The 24,284-nt window shown below is 39.3% G+C and overlaps 1 protein-coding gene across 1 annotated transcript in view; it reads right to left on the reverse strand.

The window, feature by feature from the left end:
• Positions 1 to 22,065, reverse strand: part of LOC139722916 (cilia- and flagella-associated protein 54-like) — a 117,877-nt gene extending 95,812 nt beyond the window's left edge. The window contains exons 1-2 of the mRNA XM_071634198.1: positions 21,881 to 22,065; positions 114 to 219 (exon numbers count right to left, since the gene is read on the reverse strand). Of these exons, the coding sequence (XP_071490299.1) occupies positions 114 to 219; positions 21,881 to 22,065 (291 nt within the window). The remainder of the gene's footprint in view (positions 1 to 113; positions 220 to 21,880) is intronic.
• Positions 22,066 to 24,284: the final 2,219 nt, after the last annotated feature.

Consider the following 24,284-nt stretch of genomic DNA (forward strand, 5'->3'; position numbering starts at 1 on the left):
TGAAATATTTAATGACTAGACATCTTCTGAGGTCATGAAGGGAAATGATGCAAGTTTTCATTTGACATCCTGCAAGGTCAAGCGTAGAGGCTAGAGCTTTTCATAAAAGTTACCTTCAATGACACAAGAAAATCTCCCATCTCAATGACTTTCCTCTGATAGTAAGTAGATGGTAGTCTGGCTTCATAGTTGTTCCACAGGGAAAACAAAGTGTTGGGCCTGAAAAAGGAAAGAAAGATTCAATATGAATCAGAGTAAATGAATCAGACTAGCATTATCTATAGAAAACTGAAAACTGGGGTTTTTATTCCAGATTTCTGGAGTAAAACCACAAGTTTTCGGACACTTAAGCTTTTCTGCAATATTTGTCAAACTAAAATAATACTCTTCAAAATTATATATAACAATGAATGTTAAATATATCAAACTACTTTTCCAAATATTGATTCTGTTAAATAAATCATAAAAGTTCACAAAATCCCTTAATATTATCACCTTGTCAATTCCCTAGAATTCGGACAGCCTCTCCTAAATTCGGACATGCACTGTGCGTGTTCAATGTCAATACGCATACAAGGCCGCTGAAAAACAAGAGCGCACCATACCTTGTTGGCATCAGCACGTACAGTGGAGAGATTTTTTTTTTCTCTTGTATTCTTGAGGATACCATCACACTCTGAGCTTGCGATAAGCGAAAAATCTTGGAACAGAACAGCGTAATTTTTCAACTTTTAGCGCTTTTTTGGCGACCCTGACCCTGATGAGACCTAATTTGCACGCACTTTGGAAAAGTTGCGCCGATTCTGCGTTTTTGACAACAAAATTTGGGATTTTAGATGGATTTTTGGAGGTGACTCAGCAGGCACTTTCCTGTGGTGAATGAGTGTGCCAGTATTAGCCCGACCAGACGCCGTGCAAAGCACGGCATCAGACAGACGGGGCCTCGCCATCAAATCGGGGAACCACAACACAACTTATAACAATTTATATGTTACTTATAAACATGTATACGTTACTCATGTTAAGTGCATGCTTATATTACAGAAGGTATAAGTCCATAGAGAGCCCTCGCGATAAGTCCATGGAACAAACAAAAAAAGGACACTTTTTAGGGCAATCCCTGACCGTCGGGGTTCATCGTTGCAGAATTCAAAATTGCGCGTTGGCCAATCTGCAAATTATGCGCGCGCCTGCGTGGCTGGAAGAGCAGCGATCCATTGCGTGCATGCACTCTTTAGTAGCAGCACGGTCAACAGCGTGACCTTTAAAAGTGCATTTTCCCAATCGCATGAACTCCCGATTATCAGATGTACCGTTTGCACATGCTGCATATAATCTTCATTTTCGGTAAGTTGTGAAATGTGTTTGTCAATATCGATAACAGTGTAGCTACAAGTAGTGTCATTTATGAAGATTACATTCAATGAGTTTGAGGTGACAAAAAGTGATGTCAAGTATCAAAACTCAAAGCGATCGTAAAGCGATTGCTGAGCTCTCTTTGTGTCTTGGGCCGCTCTGGTACAGCCCTGTCACTATTTATACAGCGACTGGGCTGTGTACAAATGCCAGTATGTGAAACGATGTGATAACTGAGTGATGTGCATGTGTTGTGACAGTAGAATTTGCTGGCTTGTATTATTAGTGACTGAATGTCCAGATTCTGAAGGCTGGCCGAAAACTGGGAGTTTTACTCTAGATCCTCTAACAAGTCTAATTTTGTAGAAGTCTAGAAAACTGAACATCTCTAAACAGTCACATCCCTGGCCTAATGATAGTGAAGAATGCAAAAAGCCCAAATCACTGCGTGGTGTATAGTAATTCTAGAACCTCTACTACTCATCGACCACCTATTTTTAGATCAACCATCCTCGCGCAATGGCTTTCTCGCGTATAAAGTAAAAAATACGCTGGAACATTCGAACATGGATACAAATCAAGAAAAATTAGGGGGATACAGAGGTAAATAACCTGAGGAACAGGAGGAAAAAGAATTGAAGAAAATCCTCATTAGTAATACACATAATTATTGTTTACACATATTTGCCCATTCACTTACACTGGATTTACGTGCTTTTCAATGGGAAAACGGGCGGTCGGTTTAAAAAATGAGCTACTGTACCACGGGCGCACGAAAAAAAACCTCCCGTGTGTTTATCGCAGAGATTTACGTGTGTAGGATACGGAGCGACAATCTGAGCATGGGGTAAGGATCTGCGGTATTTTCTCCCAAAGTGAGACGAAATTGAGGTAAATCTGTTGAATATTTTCTGTGAAATAGGGTAAAACCCCCAGTATTCGGTCATTTAAACTTTTCTGCAATATTTTTCAAACTAAAATAATACATACACGTATATACATCATATCTACAGCAATATATGTGAAATATATCAAATTTCTTTAATCTCTATTTTTAAATTGTTAAAGATAATAAAAAGTTTTGATACCTCAAAAGCTTCCCTGAATTTCCTTGTCTTGGTTTGTGTTTCAGGTTAAAGTACGTTGTCTGTGAGAATTACTTGCCCCAAAGTGCTCTCATGTCTTAGTAATCATGCAATAATGGTTTCGTACCAGAGCCGTCGCGGTACCGCGTCGATAACTATTGTACGAAACCACTGACTGCGACCAGCAGCGTGCAGCCCATTGTACGCGTAGCTAACTGCGACCAGCAGCCCCATACGCATAGCGTAATGGGGCTTCGCATTGTAGCATTCAGGATCATGACAGAATTAGTATCGCGGGTAAATGTCATCTTAAAATCCAAAAATTTCTTGGATTTGAAGACTTACCAATTCAGTTGAAGTATTGAAAACAGGCTTCGAACAACGTTTGGTTCTGCCAATAGTCCCTTTCTGTTCGAATTGATGACTGAATGTGACTCGGTCGAGAGGACCTTGGGAGAGCTACATACACTGAATACTATGGCCAGCGCATGCGCACACAAACATCTTATCCGTTCATGGATTTGAAATTTGTGCGCATGTGATGTGTTCGCATACACTGGCTGTAGTATTCAGTGTATGTAGCTCTCCCAAGGTCCTGTCGACCGAGTCACATTCAGTCATCAATTCGAACAGAAAGGGACTATATGCAGAACCAAACGTTGCCCGAAGCCTGTTTTCAATACTTCAACTTAATTGGTAAGTCTTCAAATTGAAGAATTTTTGGGATTTTAAGTTGACATTTACCCTGCGATACTAAATCTGTCATGATCCTGAATGCTACAATGCGAAGCCCGATTACGCTATGCGTATGGGACTGCTGGTCGCTATGCGTATGGGGCTGCTGGTCGCAGTTAATTGCATGATTACTAAGAAATGAGAGCACTTTGGGGCGAGTAAGTCTCACAGTGTTAGTTATATGAAAGGTACTTTAACCTGAAACACAAACTAAGACAAGGAAATTCAAGGAAACTTTTGAAGTACCAAAACTTTTTATTATCTTTAAATATCACACAGAATTTCACAAAATCCCAAAATATATCACTTTGAAAAGTCCCCAGAATATGGTCACCGCGACCAGTATTCGGTCATGCGATATGCACATTCAAAGTCAATGCGTGTTCAAGGCAGCTGAAAAACGCGCCACGCACTACCTTGGACTTGGTGGTACACAAATTGCATCGGCGACGTTGCGACGTCCGTTGCTGGTGACCGAATACTGGGGAATTGGCACTTGCATTCAACCCTTGTACATTGAGACACTGCATCGGCACGTACAGAAATTTTGTTTTTCTTTTGTGTTTTTGAGGATACCATCACACTCCAAGCTTGCGAAAAGCAAAAAATCCCGCAAGAGAACGGCGTACAATGTATTTCTCGATTTTTAGCACTTTTTCGGCGACCCGTACTCTTAAAACTGGGCTCTATCCGCGCACGCTTTTGAAAAGTCGCGCCGATTCTGCACTTTTGACGGTGAAATATGGGATTTTGGATGGATTTTTGGAGGGGGCTAAGCCTAGGGAGTTTCCTGACATATCCTGTTGTGAAAGAGTGTGGTACTGGTAGTGGAAGTACCGTAGTTATGAGTAAACTCGGCCAAGCGGGTGAAGTCGACCCCAGCGCGCCCATTACAAGTAGAGTCTAGTTGTACTGCGAATGTAAATTGATGTGATTTGCGTGTGTTTTGACAGTAGGAGAACTTACTGGCTGGTGATTAGTGATACAACGTAAGTGACCGAAGACCAGTAGGTGACCGAATACTGGTACTCTTACCCTAGTGGTTACAAATAAAGGTTGTTGATGAGCAGATGTAGGTCCAACCATATACAAACATGGATATAGAAATCTAACGTTTGTTAGTCTCATGTGCACGAATGCGCGTGTGTGAATGGTGAATCACTGAATGTTCGTCCTGTATGTGTAATGCAGCAAACCACTACGGTTTGGACTCCCACCGTTCATGAGCAATGACGTCATGTCTCGCTCGGCGCACTGCACGCACCATGCCGTTGATCCCTACCATAGCAGACGACGGCAAACTAGTATCGGTTGATGATCGGTTTGCTATCGCTTTCAACTATGAAAGGTTTTCCCTTATTGATCAGCTTGCTCTCCCACAATGCCTTCCGAAAATGACATCATCGCTTTCTTCCATTCATAAGCTTTACGTTGATACCACGTACACCTCCGTTGCTTATTGGAAAACAACGCAAATTTTTCGTATAATTTCGCCCTATAATATGGAATTTTCCGGCAATCTGTGCCAGGAATATGTCATCAAAGGAGTAGTTTTGGTCATACATGCAATTTTTTTTCATCCTCGTGATATTTTTTTATGGATTCTAGAGCGATTTATCTGTGTTTTGATACTACTTTTACCGCGTGCGAGTATGTGCAATGTATGTGCGAGGATGTTTGAAGTGCATAGATCAATGTTTAAGATGTTAGATTTCCGTAGCGAGCGACCTACCCGATACCAGCGGTGCGCTGCGAGGCTGTTATAGAGTACATACAAACGGGTTACGAGAGCGGGATAGTGTGCAGTGACTACACGCACTTTGCATGCTAGCGATGCAGCAAGCGAGACACGATGCACACAATACACACGGCCAATGCAGTCGTGGCTCAGCCAATCAGCAACGGGGTAAGACCCTGCAAGCGCATCGCAGAGCGGAGAGAGCCCGAGAGAGAAGAGGCCAAGATATTTTTAGCTCTCTCCTTGCTGCGATCGCACAGCCGATAGTCGAGATAACGATATTCTGTAGGCAATCGGGAGTTGAGCGGTGGAGCGGCAGGCATTCACGGTGGGTTCTGGGGTGACATGAATTATGCATGTCGGGGATCTGCGCTTGCGCTGTGTTGACTGAGGCGCTGCTTCAACTGTGTAACGTTACATGGCCTATAAATGGCAGCCAAACCATAGTGCAAACAGAAGGGGTTTGTTTTCAATGTAAGGTCGGACCTACTACTCATCGACCGCCTAATGTTTATTTGCTTGATAAGAATATTTAACACTGAAATTCACATAAAAAACTTGACCTACGTGATTGAGAAAATCCAGCTCTATCAAATGCCGTTGTTCCCTTTTCGATTCGAAGTTTCGGTGCAAAAATATCGCCGACGAACTTGCGTGGCCTCGTTTCAGCTCCCCGCGGTAAATCGCGTTATTAGGATCGACCACTGTTTTTGCATTGACAATGCACGCAAACCGAGTTGTATTGAACACCGTGTTGTACGAAGCTTTTTAGAAGCCTTTTAGAAACTTCCATAGACATTACATTGTGCTGTCATTACGATTCGGTGAAAATATTCATTCGAAATTTTGTCCTTGATTAAAACCATTAATGAACAGTATATTATCGCGTTTTCCCACACCATCCTCATCTACATTCAAAGCAAAGACGCTTAACTAATAAGACACGAAAGTGCACGCTAATCCTGTACAAAACAAATGGACAGCGCGCGGTCCTCATGCGTATTACGCACGTCACCTGAGACACGCTGTATTGACACTTGATAAATAACAGCAGCGGCTTCAGGGACAGCGCGTCTCAGGTGATGGGCGCCTTTGCCTGAGACGCGCTGTCTTTGAAGATGTTGTTGTTTATCAAGCGTCTTTGATTGTGAGATCATGTTGTTGCCAAATTTTTACCTCCACGAAATAATCCTTATTACTTTAAAATCCCGTTCTTCAAAATAATACCCTTAATCGAAAAAAAGCTACGACTATGATTTTTAAATCTTTTTAAGATAATAAAAATACCACTAGGGTAAGGGCACCAGTATTCGGTCAGCCACCGGTATTCGGTCACTTATCACTAGTCACCAGCCAGTAAGTTCAACTGTCACAACACACGCAAATCACACTAATTCACATACTTGCACACTCATTCACAACAGGAAACTCCCTTAGCCCTCTCCAAAAATCCATCCAAAATCCCAAATTTTACCGTCAAAAGTGCAGAATCGGCGCTACTTTCCAAAAGCGCGCGCGGATAAGGCCCAGTTTTAAGAGTATGGGTCGCCGAAAAAGCGCTAAAAATCAAGAAATAGCCGTTCTCTCACGGGATTTTTCGCTTATCGCAAGCTTGGAGTGTAATGGTATCCTCAAAAACACAAAAGAAAAACAAAATTTCCGTACGTGCCGACACAGTGTCCCAATGTACAAGGGTTGAATGCAAGTGCCGAGGCCCCAGTATTCGGTCACCAACGGTCGCCGCAACGTCCCCGAAGCAATTTTGCGCCAACAAGGTAGAGCGTGCGCGCATTTTTCAGCTGCCTTGAACACGCATTGACTTTGAACACGCACATCGCGTGACCGAATACTGGAGCCGATGACCGTATACTGGGGAATTTTCAAGGTGAAATATTTCAGGATTTTGTGCAATTCTGTGAGATATTTAACAAAATGAAAGTTGAGATTAAAGAAATTTGATATATTTCACATACATTGCTGTAGATATGATGTATGTATGTATTATTTTAGTTTGAAAAATATTGCAAAAAAGCTTTTGCCTTAAGTCAATAAGTGACCGAATACTGGGGATGTTACCCTACCTTTGGAAATGAATGATGTTTCTAGGTATACTGAGTTTGTACTTAGCTCTCTTTTGTATCGTCATGTAGGGTAGCCATTTTGTGTCCATTGTTATCGCGCGCCTTCGTATCTTGTTATCTCTACTATCTTTGATTCAAAGCCAATCCATTTTATGTGCTGTGCGCGCAGAGAAGTGCGTACTTTCAGTGCGCGAATTTTCTAGATCTATTTGCGGTCGGTTCAAAAGAAGGTGGTCGATATGTAGACTAGTAGGGCTACCATACAGTGTCGATATGTTGGACACCTACGTCTATACTAACGTTAGGGGTCTGTATGTTACACTAATATTTTATTATTATTATTATTACGTGATACGCTATCAGCGTATCACCTATTGTGATTGTCAAAATTTCTCTTTTTAGGTGATACGCTATCAGCGTATCACCTATTGTGATTGTCAAAATTTCTCTTTTTAGGTGATACGCTATCAGCGTATCACCTATTGTGATTGTCAAAATCTCTCTTTATTTCTTTTTATTCTTCTTTCTTTCTGGACAATTTTGTGTCATCAATATCTCAAGAATGACATTACGGAATAACATGACATTTTCAGGGAACATGTCTCATGACAATATCTAGCCACAATAAGGTTTTCATGACAGTAACATATCTATGACGTCATCTAGGCGCCATTTTGTGATTTTCGGACCATGTTACATGATCGATCATAACTTCATAACTAAAGGTCATTTCTGTATCATTTTCGGTGAACATAAAGTTCAGGTCACGTTCTATCTTTCTTTCTCTGATCCTAATTACCTAGGACGTCATCTAGGACGCGTAAGCGCGCGTCAAACTTTTAAAAGGCTCAAAACAACTTTCCAATGGGAAATCTCGAAGTTTCAGACAATTTTAAGCGTTTCAAACGATTTTGCGTGCGCGCGTCCGTCCGCGCGTTTTCGCGCGCACAGCGCGTCAGTAACATGAAAATGCACTTTTTTTGACTGATTTGGATTCCTGATACTTTGAGTAACAATATCCATTGATTTCTGATCGATTCTGACAAATAACAAAGCATTGCACTTGCGTCAAAGTTCAAATTTCGCCTGCGCGTCTATGTGCAAATATAGTGAAAAAACATGTCTTTGTTTATTTTGCCATAGCTCTTTAAATCGTCTGGTTACCCTATGTTTTTATTGCATATTACAAAAGCATATAAATTGGACATAACGTTTCAAGTATCATTATTTCCATAAAACATTATGACGTCATCATATCGTCATCTGAAATCAAAAAAGTGGAATTAATTTTTTTAAGGTACTGTTTCTGAGATTCATTTGCTCGTATCTCTGTTGTTTAAGCTCAATATTATCCCAAATTCAGATATGTTGTACTTTGAACATTTGCCTTTCAAGTCCAAGTCATAGTTTTGAAATTTGATGACGTCATCATGCTTTAAATTGTGTTTAAAGGTAAAGACGCAAAATCGGACAAGTTTACGTGTTATGTCTATGGGAGGTGATTTTTTTAGAAACCATGCATTGACTTGACAACGTTTAAGCACCTTTATCTCAGCTGATTTTGCTTCATTTCCTTTGAAACTTAAGTATGTTGTAGCTGTGACAATAAGCTGCAGTAATCATGCACTTTATTCTTTGAAATCTCCTCATGAGGTTGACAATTTTGCAATTTAAAACTGAAAATGAGAATGGAATGCGGACCAAACGATTCCTGATTCATCTTTCACGTACATAAGTTTACGTTCCTCTAATTATCTCGTCGAGACGTATGGCCGAGTGGTTAGAGGCGTCGTCTTAGAAACGTGAGGTTGCACACGTACGGGTTCGATCCTCACAAGAGCACGAAAGAATATAATTTTTATTTTTACTTTTTTTCTTCAATGGAGTACCACACCTTCGTCCATGTAGAAATCACGTTTGCATGTAAACACACCTATACGCACACACTCACACAGTATACCTTTGTTTTGCGTTGGAGACTGCATTACTTCGACTGCTGCAAAACTTTGCAGGCTGGGCTTTCAAAACTGATATAGTATATTGTAACAAAATGAAATTTGTTCATATCAATTCAGTAACACAATGTAGTCGTGGTTACTTTGTGCTGATTTATACATGTAACAAGCCATGACGCAAATCTCTCGTTTGAAGAGGCTACACCCCAGTAAATAATGCCAGTGCATATCTTGGCAATCAATGACTTAAAGTCAAAGATATAAAACACCTGTTTCTTGACCCTGGCCTAATCTAAGCATCAGTCATCGCCACAGCGCCACAGGAGGGGGGGGGGGGCACCGCGAGAGGAGGAGATTGTTTTGGTTTTGGCATGGCCCATGTAGCTCCATGGTGCGTGTGTGTGTGTACGTGTGTGTGTGTGAGTGTAGACATTCAGCGTATGCAGACAGAGCATGCCTGTACTGTAGTGACCGGAACTATTGTCATTCCATTTTGCTCTCCCCTTCTCCCTCCCCCATCTCTCCCCCCTCTCCCTCCCTCTCTCCCCCTCGCTCTCCCTCTCTCTCTCTCTCCCTCTCTCTCTCTTTCTCAATGATCCAGTCAGCAGGCTGATTGTAACCAGGGAGGTAGTCTCACCTCCCCGTTGTAACTCACTGCCAAATAGCACATTGTCAGCACCGGCAAACTGGCAATGCTCTCCTTCTTATTCCTGTATTTTCGTTATTTACGGGTCAATTTTTTTCGTTCGAAATGTAAAATGGATGACCATAGAATTTCTCAATAGAATATAAAATTGAAAACTTTAGAAAGGATAGAGAAAATTGAGTTCACTTTGAATGGTCTGCCACAGGCAGATATCCTTATCATGCTCTTACGTAATACGACAGCTGCTTTCTCAACGATCCAGTCAGCAGGCTGATTGTAACCAGGGAGTAGTCTCACCTCCCCGTTGTAACTCACTGCCAAATAGCACCGGCAAACTGGCAATGCTCTCCTTCTTATTCCTGTATTTTCGTTATTTACGGGTCAATTTTTTTCGTTCGAAATGTAAAATGGATGACCATAGAATTTCTCAATAGAATATAAAATTGAAAACTTTAAAAAGGATAGAGAAAATTGAGTTCACTTTGAATGGTCTGCCACAGGCAGATATCCTTATCATGCTCTTACGTAATACGACAGCTGCTGGAGTCATCAAACCCTGGCTTGGCCTCCAGGTTTGTCACGCCTGAGCAGAAAGTTTATTTGCAATGGACAAGCAGGGCCGTTTCTTCCACCTCCCTGGGACAAGTACTTCGACTCCCAACTCCCAAACGACAAATATACGCACCCCACTTTGGGTACACCCCGGTTGGGGACTCGCCTCAAACGAGGGATTGACGGCATGCTATACATTGTAAAAAAGGTATTCAGTCTTCTGTATTGATGATTATTTGTCAATTAGTGGTTTTTGTGGAGTTTCAGATAGTGATAAAAAGTATGGATGATAAGTGCAGCGATACTTCCTACAGTTAGTTCAAAGTTGTGTTACAGATGTTTGATACATACATTTAGCATTGTGTGTGTATATATACGTGTGTATACAGGTTGGCCATATGACACATTCTAGACAATTAATCTTAATTGATTAGCAAACGTTATCAGCTATGGAATTGAATATGGTACTAATGTATGATGTTAATGATTCTAATTAAACTGTGACGAGTTTAAAGGGATAGCATAACTGTGTGTAAAAATAAGGCAATTATAAGGAAATTTTAGGGCAATTTGATAACCATGCCTATAATAATTTCATACAGGTACTAATGCCTGCCTCACATTCATGTGATAGATTGTCATGTCAAGAGCAAACTGACAACGTACGATGAATGTGTTATACATTGAACAACTGTCTTTCAAGTCCATAACTTTCTCATATTTTCTCGTCGAGACGTGTGGCCTAGTAGTTAAAGGCGACGTCTCAGAGACGTGAGGTTGCGGGTTCGAACCCCACAAGATCACGAAACAAAATACTTAGCTACTTCACTGTTTTTTTCTTCAATTTTGTATTACATATTCGTCCATGTAGAAATCACGTTCGTATATAAACGCACCTATACACACACACAGACACACACACACGCCATATCCCTCTTTTTTGTGTGTTGGAGACCACATTGCTTCGACTGCAGCAAATTTTGCAGGTTGACTTTGTCAAACCGATCATAGTATGTAATGACGACGAATGAGGTGTTGTACTTTGAACAATTGTCTTTCAAGACGATGTCATTGTTTTGTAATTTGATGACGTCATTACACTGAAAATTGTGATTAAAGGCAAGGTATCAAAACCAGCCGATTATAGGTTTTATGTCTGCGGGACGTATTTTTCCCAAGTTGCCAGAAATGGCATAGCGACCTCAGTCGTTAGAAGGCCGCTTTTCCGTCTAGCAATGCAATACATGTTCACGCGGCCACGATTGTTGAGTGGGCATTGACTTTTTCCCCCTGTAATATCCATACATTTCTTTTTTGCCTTACCATTTCCGGGGATGTCCCGTGGCCGAGTGGTTAGAGAAACGGTTTTGCATGCACGCTCAATATAACTTCAAGGTGCCTATATCACATTCTTTTCTTTGTCGATCACAGATGACCGACATCTGATGACCCCAGGCGTATCACCTAACTCGTCAGTGTGACGAGTTTCATGTCTCGTTTTTTATTCTTCTTTCTTTCTGCCACATTTTGTGTCGTCAATATCTCAACAATGACATTACGGAATAACATGACATTTTCAGTCAACATGTCTCATGACAAAATCTAGCCACAATAAGGTTTTCATGACAGTAACATATCTATGACGTCATCTAGGCGCCATTTTGTGATTTTCGGACCTTGTCACATGATCGATCATAACTTCATAACTGGATATCATTTCTGTATCATTTTCGGTGGACATAAAGTTCAGGTCACGCTCTATCTTACTTTTTAACGCTAGTTACCCAGGTCTTCATTACGCGCGCGTTTGCGCGCGTCAAAATTTTAAAAGGCTCAAAACGACTTCCCAATGGGAAATCTCGAAGTTTCAGACAATTTTAAGCGTTTCAAACATTTTCTCGCGTGCGCGTCCGTCCGCGCAATTTCGCGCGCAGAGGGCGTAAGCAACATGAAAATGCATTTTTTTTTTGACTGATTTGGATTCCTGATACTTTGAGTAACAATATCCATTGATTTCCGATCGATGTTGACCTATAACAAAGAAATGCACTGGCGTCAAAGTTGAAATTCCGCGCGCGAGTCTTTCTGCAAATATAGTGAAAAAACATGTCTTTGTTTATTTCGGCATAGCTCTTTAAATCGTCCATTGACCCTATATTTCTATTGCATATTACAAAAGCATATGAATTGGAAATAACGTTTCAAGTACCAATATTGCCAGGAAAACTCATGACGTCATCATATCATCATCTGAAATCAAAAAAGTGGAATTAATTTTTTTGAGGTACTGTTTCTGTCATTCATTTACTCGTATCTCTGTTGTTTAAGCTCAATATTATCCCAAATTCAGATATGTTGTACTTTGAACATTTGCCTTTTAAGTCCATATCATGCTTTTGATATTTGATGACGTCATCATACCTTACATTGTGATTAAAGGTAAAGACGCAAAATCGGACAAGTTTACGTGTATTGTCTATGGGAGGTGAGTTTTTTTTAAACCATGCATTGACTTAACAACGTTTAAGCACCTTTATCTCAGCTGATTTTGTTTCATTTCCTCTGAAACTTAAGTATGTTGTAGCTGTGACAATAAGCTGCAGTAATCATGCATTTTATTCTTTGAAATCTCCTCATGAGGTTGACAATTTTGCAATTTAAAACTGAAAATGAGAATGGAATGTGGACGAAACGATTCCTGATTCATCTTTCACGTACATAAATCTACGTTCCTCTAATTTTCTCGTCGAGACGTATGGCCGAGTGGTTAGAGGCGTCGTCTGAGAAACGTGAGGTTGCACACGTACGGGTTCGAACCTCACAAGAGCACGAAAGAAAATAATTATTTTTTTAATTTGTTTTTTCTTCAATGGAGTACTACACCTTCGTCCATGTAGAAATCACGTTCGCATGTAAACACAACTATACGCACACACTCACATAGTATCCCTTTGTTTTGCGTTGGAGACTGCATTACTTCGACTGCTGCAAAATTTTGCAGGCTGGGCTTTTCAAACTGATTTAAAATATTGTAATACAATGAAATTTGTTCATATCAATTCAGTAACACAATGTAGTCGTGGTTACTTTGTGCTGATTTATACATGGAACAAGCTATACATTGTAAAAAAGGTATTTGAATTGTTCCTTTAAGTCAGTCTTCTGTATTGATGATTATTTGTCAATTAGTGGTTTTTGTGGAGTTTCAGATAGTGATAAAAAGTATAGATGATAAGTACAGCGATAATTCCTACAGTTAGTTCAAAGTTGTGTTACAGAGGTTTGATACATACATTTAGCATTGTGTGTGTGTGTACGTGTGTATACAGGTTGGCCATATGACACATTCTAGACAATTAATCTTAATTAATTAGCAAACGTGATCAGCTATGGAACTGAATATGGTACTAATGTATGATGTTAATGATTCTAATTAAACTGTGACGAGTTTAAAGGGATAGCTTAACTGTGTGTAAAAATAAAGCAATTATAAGGAAATTTTAGGGGAATTTGATAACCATGCCTATAATAATTTCATACAGGTACTAATAGCTGCCTCATGTTCATGTGATCGATCGTCATGTCAATAGCAAATTGACAACGTACGATGAATATGTTATACATTGAACAACTTTCAAGTCCATATCATTATTTTCTAATTTGATGACGTCATCATGCTAGAAGGTATGGTTAAAGGCGAGATATCGAAATCAGCGAAGATTGTACGTTATGTCTATGAAAGGGGATTTTTGTTTTTTATCCATGCATTGACTCGATAACGCTCGAGCACCTTTACCTCACTTGATTTTGATTTCCTCTGAAACTTAAGTATGTTGTAGCTGAGACAATAAGCTGCAGTAATCATACATTTTATTATTTTTTTTAATCTTCTCACCAGGTTGAGTATTTTGCAGCATAAAGCTGAAAATGAGAATGGAAGATGGACGAAACGATTCCTGAGTCATCTTTCACATATAAGTTTACGTTCCTCATATTTTCTCGTCGAGACGTATGACTGAGAGGTTAAAGGCGACGTCTCAGAGACGTAAAGTTGCACACGTGCGTGATTAAAGGCAAGGTATCAAAAACCAGCCGATTATAGGTTTTATGTCTGCGGGACGTATTTTTCCCAAGTTGCCAGAAATGGCATAGCGACCTCAGTCGTTACAAGGCCGCTTTTCCGTCTAGCAATGCAATAGATGTTCACACGGCCACGTTTAATAGTTGAGTGGGCATTGACTTTCCCCCTGTTATATCTATACATTGTTGTGTGTATTTTTTTTTGTCTTACCATTTCCGTGGATGACCCGTGGCCGAGTGGTTACAGAAACGGTTTGGCATGCACGCTCAATATATTTTCAAGGTGTCTATATCACATTCTTTTCTTTGTCGATCGCAGATGACCGTCATCTGATGACCACAAGCGTATCACCTAACTCGTCCTCAATGTGACGAGTTTTCATGTCTCGTTTTTATTCTTCTTTCTTTCTGCCACATTTTGTGTCGTCAATATCTCAACAATGACATTACGGAATAACATGACATTTTCAGTCAACATGTCTCATGACAAAATCTAGCCACAATAAGGTTTTCATGACAGTAACATATCTATGACGTCATCTAGGCGCCATTTTGTGATTTTCGGACCTTGTCACATGATCGATCATAACTTCATAACTGGATATCATTTCTGTATCATTTTCGGTGGACATAAAGTTCAGGTCACTCTCTATCTTACTTTTTAACGCTAGTTACCCAGGTCATCATTACGCGCGCGTTTGCGCGCGTCAAAATTTTAAAAGGCTCAAAACGACTTCCCAATGGGAAATCTCGAAGTTTCAGACAATTTTAAGCGTTTCAAACATTTTCTCGCGTGCGCGTCCGTCCGCGCAATTTCGCGCGCAGAGGGCGTAAGCAACATGAAAATGCATTTTTTTTGACTGATTTGGATTCCTGATACTTTGAGTAACAATATCCATTGATTTCCGATCGATGTTGACCTATAACAAAGAAATGCACTGGCGTCAAAGTTGAAATTCCGCGCGCGCGTCTTTCTGCAAATATAGTGAAAAAACATGTCTTTGTTTATTTCGGCATAGCTCTTTAAATCGTCCATTGACCCTATATTTCTATTGCATATTACAAAAGCATATGAATTGGAAATAACGTTTCAAGTACCAATATTGCCAGGAAAACTCATGACGTCATCATATCATCATCTGAAATCAAAAAAGTGGAATTAATTTTTTTGAGGTACTGTTTCTGTCATTCATTTACTCGTATCTCTGTTGTTTAAGCTCAATATTATCCAAAATTCAGATATGTTGTACTTTGAACATTTGCCTTTTAAGTCCATATCATGCTTTTGATATTTGATGACGTCATCATACCTTAAATTGTGATTAAAGGTAAAGATGCAAAATCGGACAAGTTTACGTGTATTGTCTATGGGAGGTGAGTTTTTTTTAAACCATACATTGACTTAACAACGTTTAAGCACCTTTATCTCAGCTGATTTTGTTTCATTTCCTCTGAAACTTAAGTATGTTGTAGCTGTGACAATAAGCTGCAGTAATCATGCATTTTATTCTTTGAAATCTCCTCATGAGGTTGACAATTTTGCAATTTAAAACTGAAAATGAGAATGGAATGTGGACGAAACGATTCCTGATTCATCTTTCACGTACATAAATCTACGTTCCTCTAATTTTCTCGTCGAGACGTACGGCCGAGTGGTTAGAGGCGTCGTCTCAGAAACGTGAGGTTGCACACGTACGGGTTCGAACCTCACAAGAGCACGAAAGAAAATAATTATTTTTTTAATTTGTTTTTTCTTCAATGGAGTACTACACCTTCGTCCATGTAGAAATCATGTTCCGCATGTAAACACAACTATACGCACACACTCACATAGTATCCCTTTGTTTTGCGTTGGAGACTACATTACTTCGACTGCTGCAAAATTTTGCAGGCTGGGCTTTTCAAACTGATTAAAAATATTGTAATAAAATGAAATTTGTTCATATCAATTCAGTAACACAATGTAGTCGTGGTTACTTTGTGCTGATTTATACATGGAACAAGCTATACATTGTAAAAAAGGTATTTGAATTGTTCCTTTAAGTCAGTCTTCTGTATTGATGATTATTTGTCAATTAGTGGTTTTTGTGGAGTTTCAGATAGTGATAAAAAGTATAGATGATAAGTACAGCGATAATTCCTACAGTTAGTTCAAAGTTGTGTTACAGAGGTTTGATACATACATTTAGCATTGTGTGTGTGTGTACGTGTGTATACAGGTTGGCCATATGACACATTCTAGACAATTAATCTTAATTAATTAGCAAACGTGATCAGCTATGGAACTGAATATGGTACTAATGTATGATGTTAATGATTCTAATTAAACTGTGACGAGTTTAAAGGGATAGCTTAACTGTGTGTAAAAATAAAGCAATTATAAGGAAATTTTAGGGGAATTTGATAACCATGCCTATAATAATTTCATACAGGTACTAATAGCTGCCTCATGTTCATGTGATCGTCATGTCAATAGCAAACTGACAACGTACGATGAATATGCTATACATTGAACAACTTTCAAGTCCATATCGTTATTTTCTAATTTGATGACGTCATCATGCTAGAAGGTATGGTTAAAGGCGAGATATCGAAATCAGCGAAGATTGTACGTTATGTCTATGAAAGGGGATTTTTGTTTTTTTATCCATGCATTGACTCGATAACGCTCGAGCACCTTTACCTCACTTGATTTTGATTTCCTCTGAAACTTACGGTAAGTATGTTGTAGCTGAGACAATAAGCTGCAGTAATCATACATTTTATTTTTTTTTTATCTTCTCACCAGGTTGAGTATTTTGCAGCATAAAACTGAAAATGAGAATGGAAGATGGACGAAACGATTCCTGAGTCATCTTTCACATATAATTTTACGTTCCTCATATTTTCTCGTCGAGACGTATGACTGAGAGGTTAAAGGCGACGTCTCAGAGACGTAAGGTTGCACACGTGCGTGATTAAAGGCAAGGTATCAAAAACCAGCCGATTATAGGTTTTATGTCTGCGGGACGTATTTTTCCCAAGTTGCCAGAAATGGCATAGCGACCTCAGTCGTTACAAGGCCGCTTTTCCGTCTAGCAATGCAATAGATGTTCACACGGCCACGTTTAATAGTTGAGTGGGCATTGACTTTCCCCCTGTTATATCTATACATTGTTGTGTGTATTTTTTTTTGGTCTTACCATTTCCGTGGATGACCCGTGGCCGAGTGGTTACAGAAACGGTTTGGCATGCACGCTCAATATATTTTCAAGGTGCCTATATCACATTCTTTTCTTTGTCGATCGCAGATGACCGTCATCTGATGACCACAAGCGTATCACCTAACTCGTCCTCAATGTGACGAGTTTTCATGTCTCGTTTTTTATTCTTCTTTCTTTCTGCCACATTTTGTGTCGTCAATATCTCAACAATGACATTACGGAATAACATGACATTTTCAGTCAACATGTCTCATAACAATATCTAGCCACAATAAGGTTTTCATGACAGTAACATATCTATGACGTCATCTAGGCGCCATTTTGTGATTTTCGGACCTTGTCACATGATCGATCATAACTTCATAACTAGATATCATTTCTGTATCATTTTCGGTGGACATAAAGTTCAGGTCACGCTCTATCTTACTTTTTAACGCTAGTTACCCAGGTCTTCATTACGCGCGCGTACGCACGCGTCAAAATTTTAAAAGGCTCAAAACGACTTCCCAATGGGAAATCTCGAAGTTTCAGACAATTTTAAGCGTTTCAAACATTTTCTCGCGTGCTTGTCCGTCCGCGCAATTTCGCGCGCAGAGGGCGTAACTAACATGAAAATGCAATTTTTTTGACCGATTTGGATTTTTGATACTTTGAGTAACAATATTCATTGATTTCCGATCGATTTTGACCTATAACAAAGGAATGCACTGGCGTCAAAGTTGAAATTCCGCGCGCGCGTCTTTCTGCAAATATAGTGAAAAAACATGTCTTTGTTTATTTCGCCATAGCTCTTTAAATCGTCCATTGACCCTATATTTCTCTTGCATATTACAAAAGCATATGAATTGGAAATAACGTTTCAAGTACCGATATTGCCAGGAAAACTCATGACGTCATCATATCATCATCTGAAATCAAAAAAGTGGAATTAATTTTTTTGAGGTACTGTTTCTGACATTGATTTGCTCGTATCTCTATTGTTTAAGCTTAATATTACCCCAAATTCAGATATGTTTTGCTTTGAACATTTGCCTTTCAAGTCCATGTCATGGTTTTAAAATTTGATGACGTCATCATACTTTAAATTGTGATTAAAAGTAAAGACACAAAATCGGACAAGTTTACGTGTTATGTCTATGGGAGGTGATTTTTTTAAAAACCATGCATTGACTTTACAACGTTTAAGCACCTTTATCTCAGCTGATTTTGCTCCATTTCCTCTGAAACATAAATATGTTGTAGCTGAGACAATAAGCTTTAGTAATCATGCATTTTATGTTTTCAAATCTCCTCATCAGGTTGATAATTTTGTAGTTTAAAACTGAAAATGAGAATGCAATCTGTACGGAACGATTCCCAATTTTTCTTTGCAACTATATATTGATCGAATCAACGCTGCCACTTGTGGGAAGTTGAATAGCGCCATCACAAGGCAACACACTCACGATGGTATTTAGATTTAAGTTTCGCACTCGATCTTCAGGACAGCGATGTGGCATAATCGGTTAGCGCGCTGGGTGTTCATAACGCCATACCGGAAGGCGAGAGGTTCGACTCCCACAGGACTTTTATCCGTTCTTTCTTTTTTTCTCTTTTTTTCGGCAGTTCAGCTTTACTCCGATGTCATTTATCGTATTATTTTATAAAGTGTACGTAACCCGTGAACACGGCTGCTCTATTTCCCTTGTTTTGTATTGGAGTTTGGAGATTGGGTTTGCTTCATTAATTTTGTCACACTTAATGTTGTAAATTGCCCCTTGTTGCAGTGTCCCGCTTACCACCTTTCGTTTGCTCTTTCCTTTTCTCTTCATTGGTTATTGTTATACTGTAACAGGATAGGTGGTAGGAACATGTACGTTTAAATAACTGGCAGGAATGGGAGCTGAATTGATTAACTCTAGTCCAGGTGTATGGCGTCTCGCTCATCTCTTTGAAATTCCAGGTTATTATTGTTTGACCCAATAACGGAGTTGTAGACAGGTTTTATGTTGCTATAAAAGTATCTTGTGCAACATGAATAGAAGGCATCACTGTTTAGTAGTAGTAATGAACTTTTTCATGTTGTAAATGATATAAAGATATGAATTTCATATCCAATCTTCGGGACAGCCGTGTGGCTTTATAGTCGCTTAGCGCGCTGCATGGTCATTATGCACTACCTTAGGACGAGATGTTCGGGACCCGCAGGACGCTATTATTTTTTTCTCTCTCTCTTTCTTTGTTTTTTTTTTTTTGTGGCAGTTCAGCTTCATTCCGATGTCATTACCCCACGACACACAGTCACTCAAGTTCCTTTTTTTTTTGTCGGAGGCTGGAGGTTGGATTTGCTTCATTTATCATACGTAATGTTGTAAATTGCCCTTGGTATACAGTGCCCCGCTTGCCACCTTTCGTTTTCTCTTTCCTTTTCTCTACGTTTGTTCCTGTTACACTGCACAAGACAGGTCGGAAAATAATTTACATAACTCAACTGGAGCAGGAATGGCAACTGAATAAATTAATTCTAGGCCAGGTGTATGGCGTCTCGCTCGTCTCTTTGAAATTCCAGGTTGTTATTGTTTGACCCAATAATGGAATTGTAGACAGGTTTTATGTTGCTATAGAGGTATCTTGTGCCACATGAGGAGAAAGCATCACTGTTTAGTAGTAGTAATGAACTTTTTCATGTCCCTCCATGTCAATTATAGTGTGTTCAAAGGGGTTGTGTGTCTATCTGCCAAAGAAAAGGAAAACCTTATTTTAGTCATGGCTGTTTCTCTATACGTAGACGTAGGTAATGAGTGTTGTTGGTATCTGAGCAGTGAATAACACAGCATCAGGCTAAAATCCCCCTTAGTTATACGCGCTAAGCGTTCAATTTGATATATCTTTATTATTTTATGTAGTCAATCACTGCTAATGGAGTTACAGAATTATGTTATGACACCTTTCACTGAAAGTTTGTAAAGCAAAGTTTATGGACAAGGCAAGCAATTGTACATGAATAATACCAATGATTTCAGAGGGAAATTATGGTATACCTAAAGGTAAGGGTATCATTGCTTTGGAATTGCTGAGACAATAATCTTGGCACGAGGGCTTCCACTTCTAATAACTGATCCCTTTGAAGATGTGTCGGTCACGGGTGATCGTCATGATTCATCTTTCACGTAGAAGCTTCCGTTCCACACTCTTGGTTCGAGAAGACTTACCATCATACTTCAAATTGTTATTAAAGGTAAAGACTCAAAATCAGACAAGTTTACGTGTTATGTCTATGGGAGGTGATTTTTTTTTTTTTAATGTGCATTGACTTGACATCGTTTAAGCACCTTTATCTCAGCTGATTTTGCTTCATTTCCTCTGAAACTTTAGTATGTTGTAGCTGAGACAATAAGCTGCAGTAATCATGCATTTTATTCTTTGAAATCTCCTCATCAGTTTGACAATTTTGCAGCTAAAAACTGAATATGAAAATGGAATGTGGACAAAACGATTCCTCATGTATCTTTCACATACATAAGTTTACGTTCCCCATATTGTCTCGTCGAGACGTCTGGCCGAGTGGTTAAAGGCGACGTCTCAGAGACGTGAGGTTGCGGGTTCGAACCCCACTAGATCACGAAACAAAATACTTAGCTATTTTACTTTTTTTTTCTTCAATTTTGTATTACATATTCGTCCATGTAGAAATCACGTTCGTATATAAACGCACCTATACACACACACAGACACACACACACGCCATATCCCTCTTTTTTATGTGTTGGAGACCACATTGCTTCGACTGCAGCAAAATTTTGCAGGTTCACTTTGTCAAACCGATCATAGTATGTAATGACGACGACTGAGGTGTTGTACTTTGAACAATTGTCTTTCAAGACCATGTCATTGTTTTGTAATTTGATGACGTCATTACACTGAAAATTGTGATTAAAGGCAAGGTATCAAAACCAGCCGATTATAGGCTTTATGTCTGCGGGACGTATTTTTCCCAAGTTGCCAGAAATGTCATAGCGACCTCAGTCGTTACAAGGCCGCTTTTACGTCTAGCAATGCAATAGATGTTCACACGGCCACGTTAGTTGAGTGGGCATTGACTTTCCCCCTGTTATATCTATACATTGTTTTTTTTTTTGTCTTACCATTTCTGTGGATGACCCGTCGCCGAGTGGTTACAGAAACGGTTTCGCATGCACGCTCAATATAACTTCAAGGTGCCTAGATCTATATCACATTCTTTTCTTTGTCGATCACAGATGACTGTCATCTGATGACCACAAGCGTATCACCTAACTCGTCCTCAATGTGACGAGTTTTCATGTCTCGTTAATATTTATTATTAGACACACGACATAGCTTGTCTAACGTTAGAATTTATATTAGAATAGCAACGATCGACAAACACAGTCAAGAATATATGGGACTGAGCGTGTGCGGTTGGCAATTAGGCTCTACTTAGTTACTTACCCTCTCGCGTACGGCTCTTCATCTTTTTTCTTGTATCCAGGAGCGCATCTCTTTTTCATAAACTGAATGAATAATTTGTAGTCTTCCTCAAACGCATTTATGACAGGATTTTTGTCGCCTATGTAGTATTTTGATGCAGGTTGAGCGACAGATTTAGACGCTTTGTGCTGCAACATCAGCGCCATCTTGATACTATTCAGTTGCTAGGGTCCTCTCCATTCTGATATAGGGGAAAATCCTAATATTCCATACCAGTATTAGTTCTACTAATATCAAATATTTTCAAAAAATCGGAAAATGTCTAAGTTTGTTGGTTAAAAGCTTATTTTGTTTAAACTGGTTAATAATTTGACTGTGTTAATGGCTATATTTTGATAATTCTATTAAAAAAAAACCAGAAATCATCCCTAGTAAAAATGTATTCGTCCAAAATTATCCACACATACCACACATAACACACATGCACACAGTGTCTGCTATTATGCATATGGAGATAAGATACACTGACCGACTGAATACTGACTGAATGAAAATGCGCAACCGCAGAGACTGACTGCAGGTATTGGGGCACCACAGTGCCGTATATTAAGAGAGTCTGGCCAACTCGGTTTTTGGCTTATGTGTTTTGAAGCCTGTGATTGGTCAAAAGCTGGTCCCGTGATCTACAGGCGCCATGTCGTTACCAAAGTCAATCACGCGGGCGCGAGCAAAGCTCATACGCAGTGCCCATTGTTCATTACGCGCAGCTACGCGCTAATTTAGTTTGCCTTTGGGAAATCCCCAATATCAGTCACGGTGCAGCGGGGATGATGAATTGTCATTGCCGTTGTCTGCTTTATTGAAGTAGAAGGTATATAATATATTATTTTAAAGTTATTTTGATATGTTTCTGCGAAAAACTGAAGATTTGTCATGCCTAAATTCCTGCCCAGCATGGTGTTGCTTGAACCACCTGACTCATGTGTAATGATGCACCGCTTTCCGACAGAGCCAAAACGAAGGGAACAAAAAGTGAGAAATCAGTGTGCGACGGGAAAACTGTATGATATGTTTTCTTTGGATTCCTCACGGTGTCTTTCAGACTATCCAAGTTTTTATTTACATTTGTATGCCACCGCCATAACGTACGAAGTGTAGCCTGAGGCATTTGTTTTGGTCGTCCGTCCGTCCTTCTGTCTGTCCTTCATTCCGTAATCATTTTTGGACACCGTTTGTAATGAAACTGTTTGACATTAAGGTGCATGTGTGAGTGGACGAAGTTTTGTCTTTGATAGCTTATAAACTTTTGTGTAAACACGCTCAAAGTGAAAGGTCAAAATCATGTACATAATGGTTCAATTCTTAAAACAATGTTACTATTTCCCATATATCTACATGCAATTTTTGAAGGTGAGTATATATATTTCCAGACAAAACTTACTGCGGCGACTATGATTCTCTTGTGGTTTATTTATTTATCTATTCATTTATTGGGGGTGGGGTGGGGGGGGGGGTCATGGGAGGGGGCCAAAGGTCAAGGATCAATGTCAGGTAAAATGTTAAAATTCTAGTATCTATTGTTAAAATATTATTACCCAGTTCCTCCGTACCTTGAAGATTACCTAATGTAAAAACTTAAAACCAAACACGGTATTTGCATGCCACCATTACTATTCAGTTACGCGTATATATAGGGAAAGATTTTGGCCATGATGGTCAAAGGTCAAGCGAAAATAGTAAAATGACAAGATTTTCCACATATTTTCAAAATAACCACTCAAGGTATTGCCATGAAGTATAGATAGGTCAACTGATGAGTAAAAAATGGTCAAATTCCTTAATACTTGCTCTCTTAAACAATAAAAGTTATCCATTCACACCTAGTTCAAGGAAAGTAAACACTCGACGTATTATATCTTACGACAAACATGGCATTTTTTTCTGTCAATTATATGAAACTGACGTGTAACATTGTCAAGACGTACTCTACCGTATATACCCCCCCCCAAAAAAAAATTACAACGAGACTCTCCGCATTGATATCTTTAAAAATAGTCAATCAATCTAAATACAAATTCAGGGTATGAAACTATAACTCATTGGCCACATTATTTACAGAAAACCCCATTCGATTTGCTTCAGTGGTCAAAGAGAAATTAGGGGTTTTGTAGAGGATGTCAGAAATCTCTTCCCTCCAAGTTCTGTGTATTGTATTCTCACACAAGAGCATCGCCGAAGTGCTTAACTTGGAAGAATCAGACTCATGACATGCTTTACAACAATCCACTTTTCTCTGTGACCGCTTTACCAAATTGAGAGCTAAGATATTGTATTTTAAGACTCTGAAGTAGCATTTAAACAGTTTAATCCTATTGGGTGTTATCAATGCGAAAATCTGATTGTATTTTTTTTATTCTTTATTTTT

This window comes from Diadema antillarum, unplaced genomic scaffold (genome assembly GCF_040938485.1).
Source record: "Diadema antillarum isolate AM-2024a unplaced genomic scaffold, OU_Dant_1.0 scf00000177, whole genome shotgun sequence".
NCBI classification, from domain to species: domain Eukaryota; kingdom Metazoa; phylum Echinodermata; class Echinoidea; order Diadematoida; family Diadematidae; genus Diadema; species Diadema antillarum.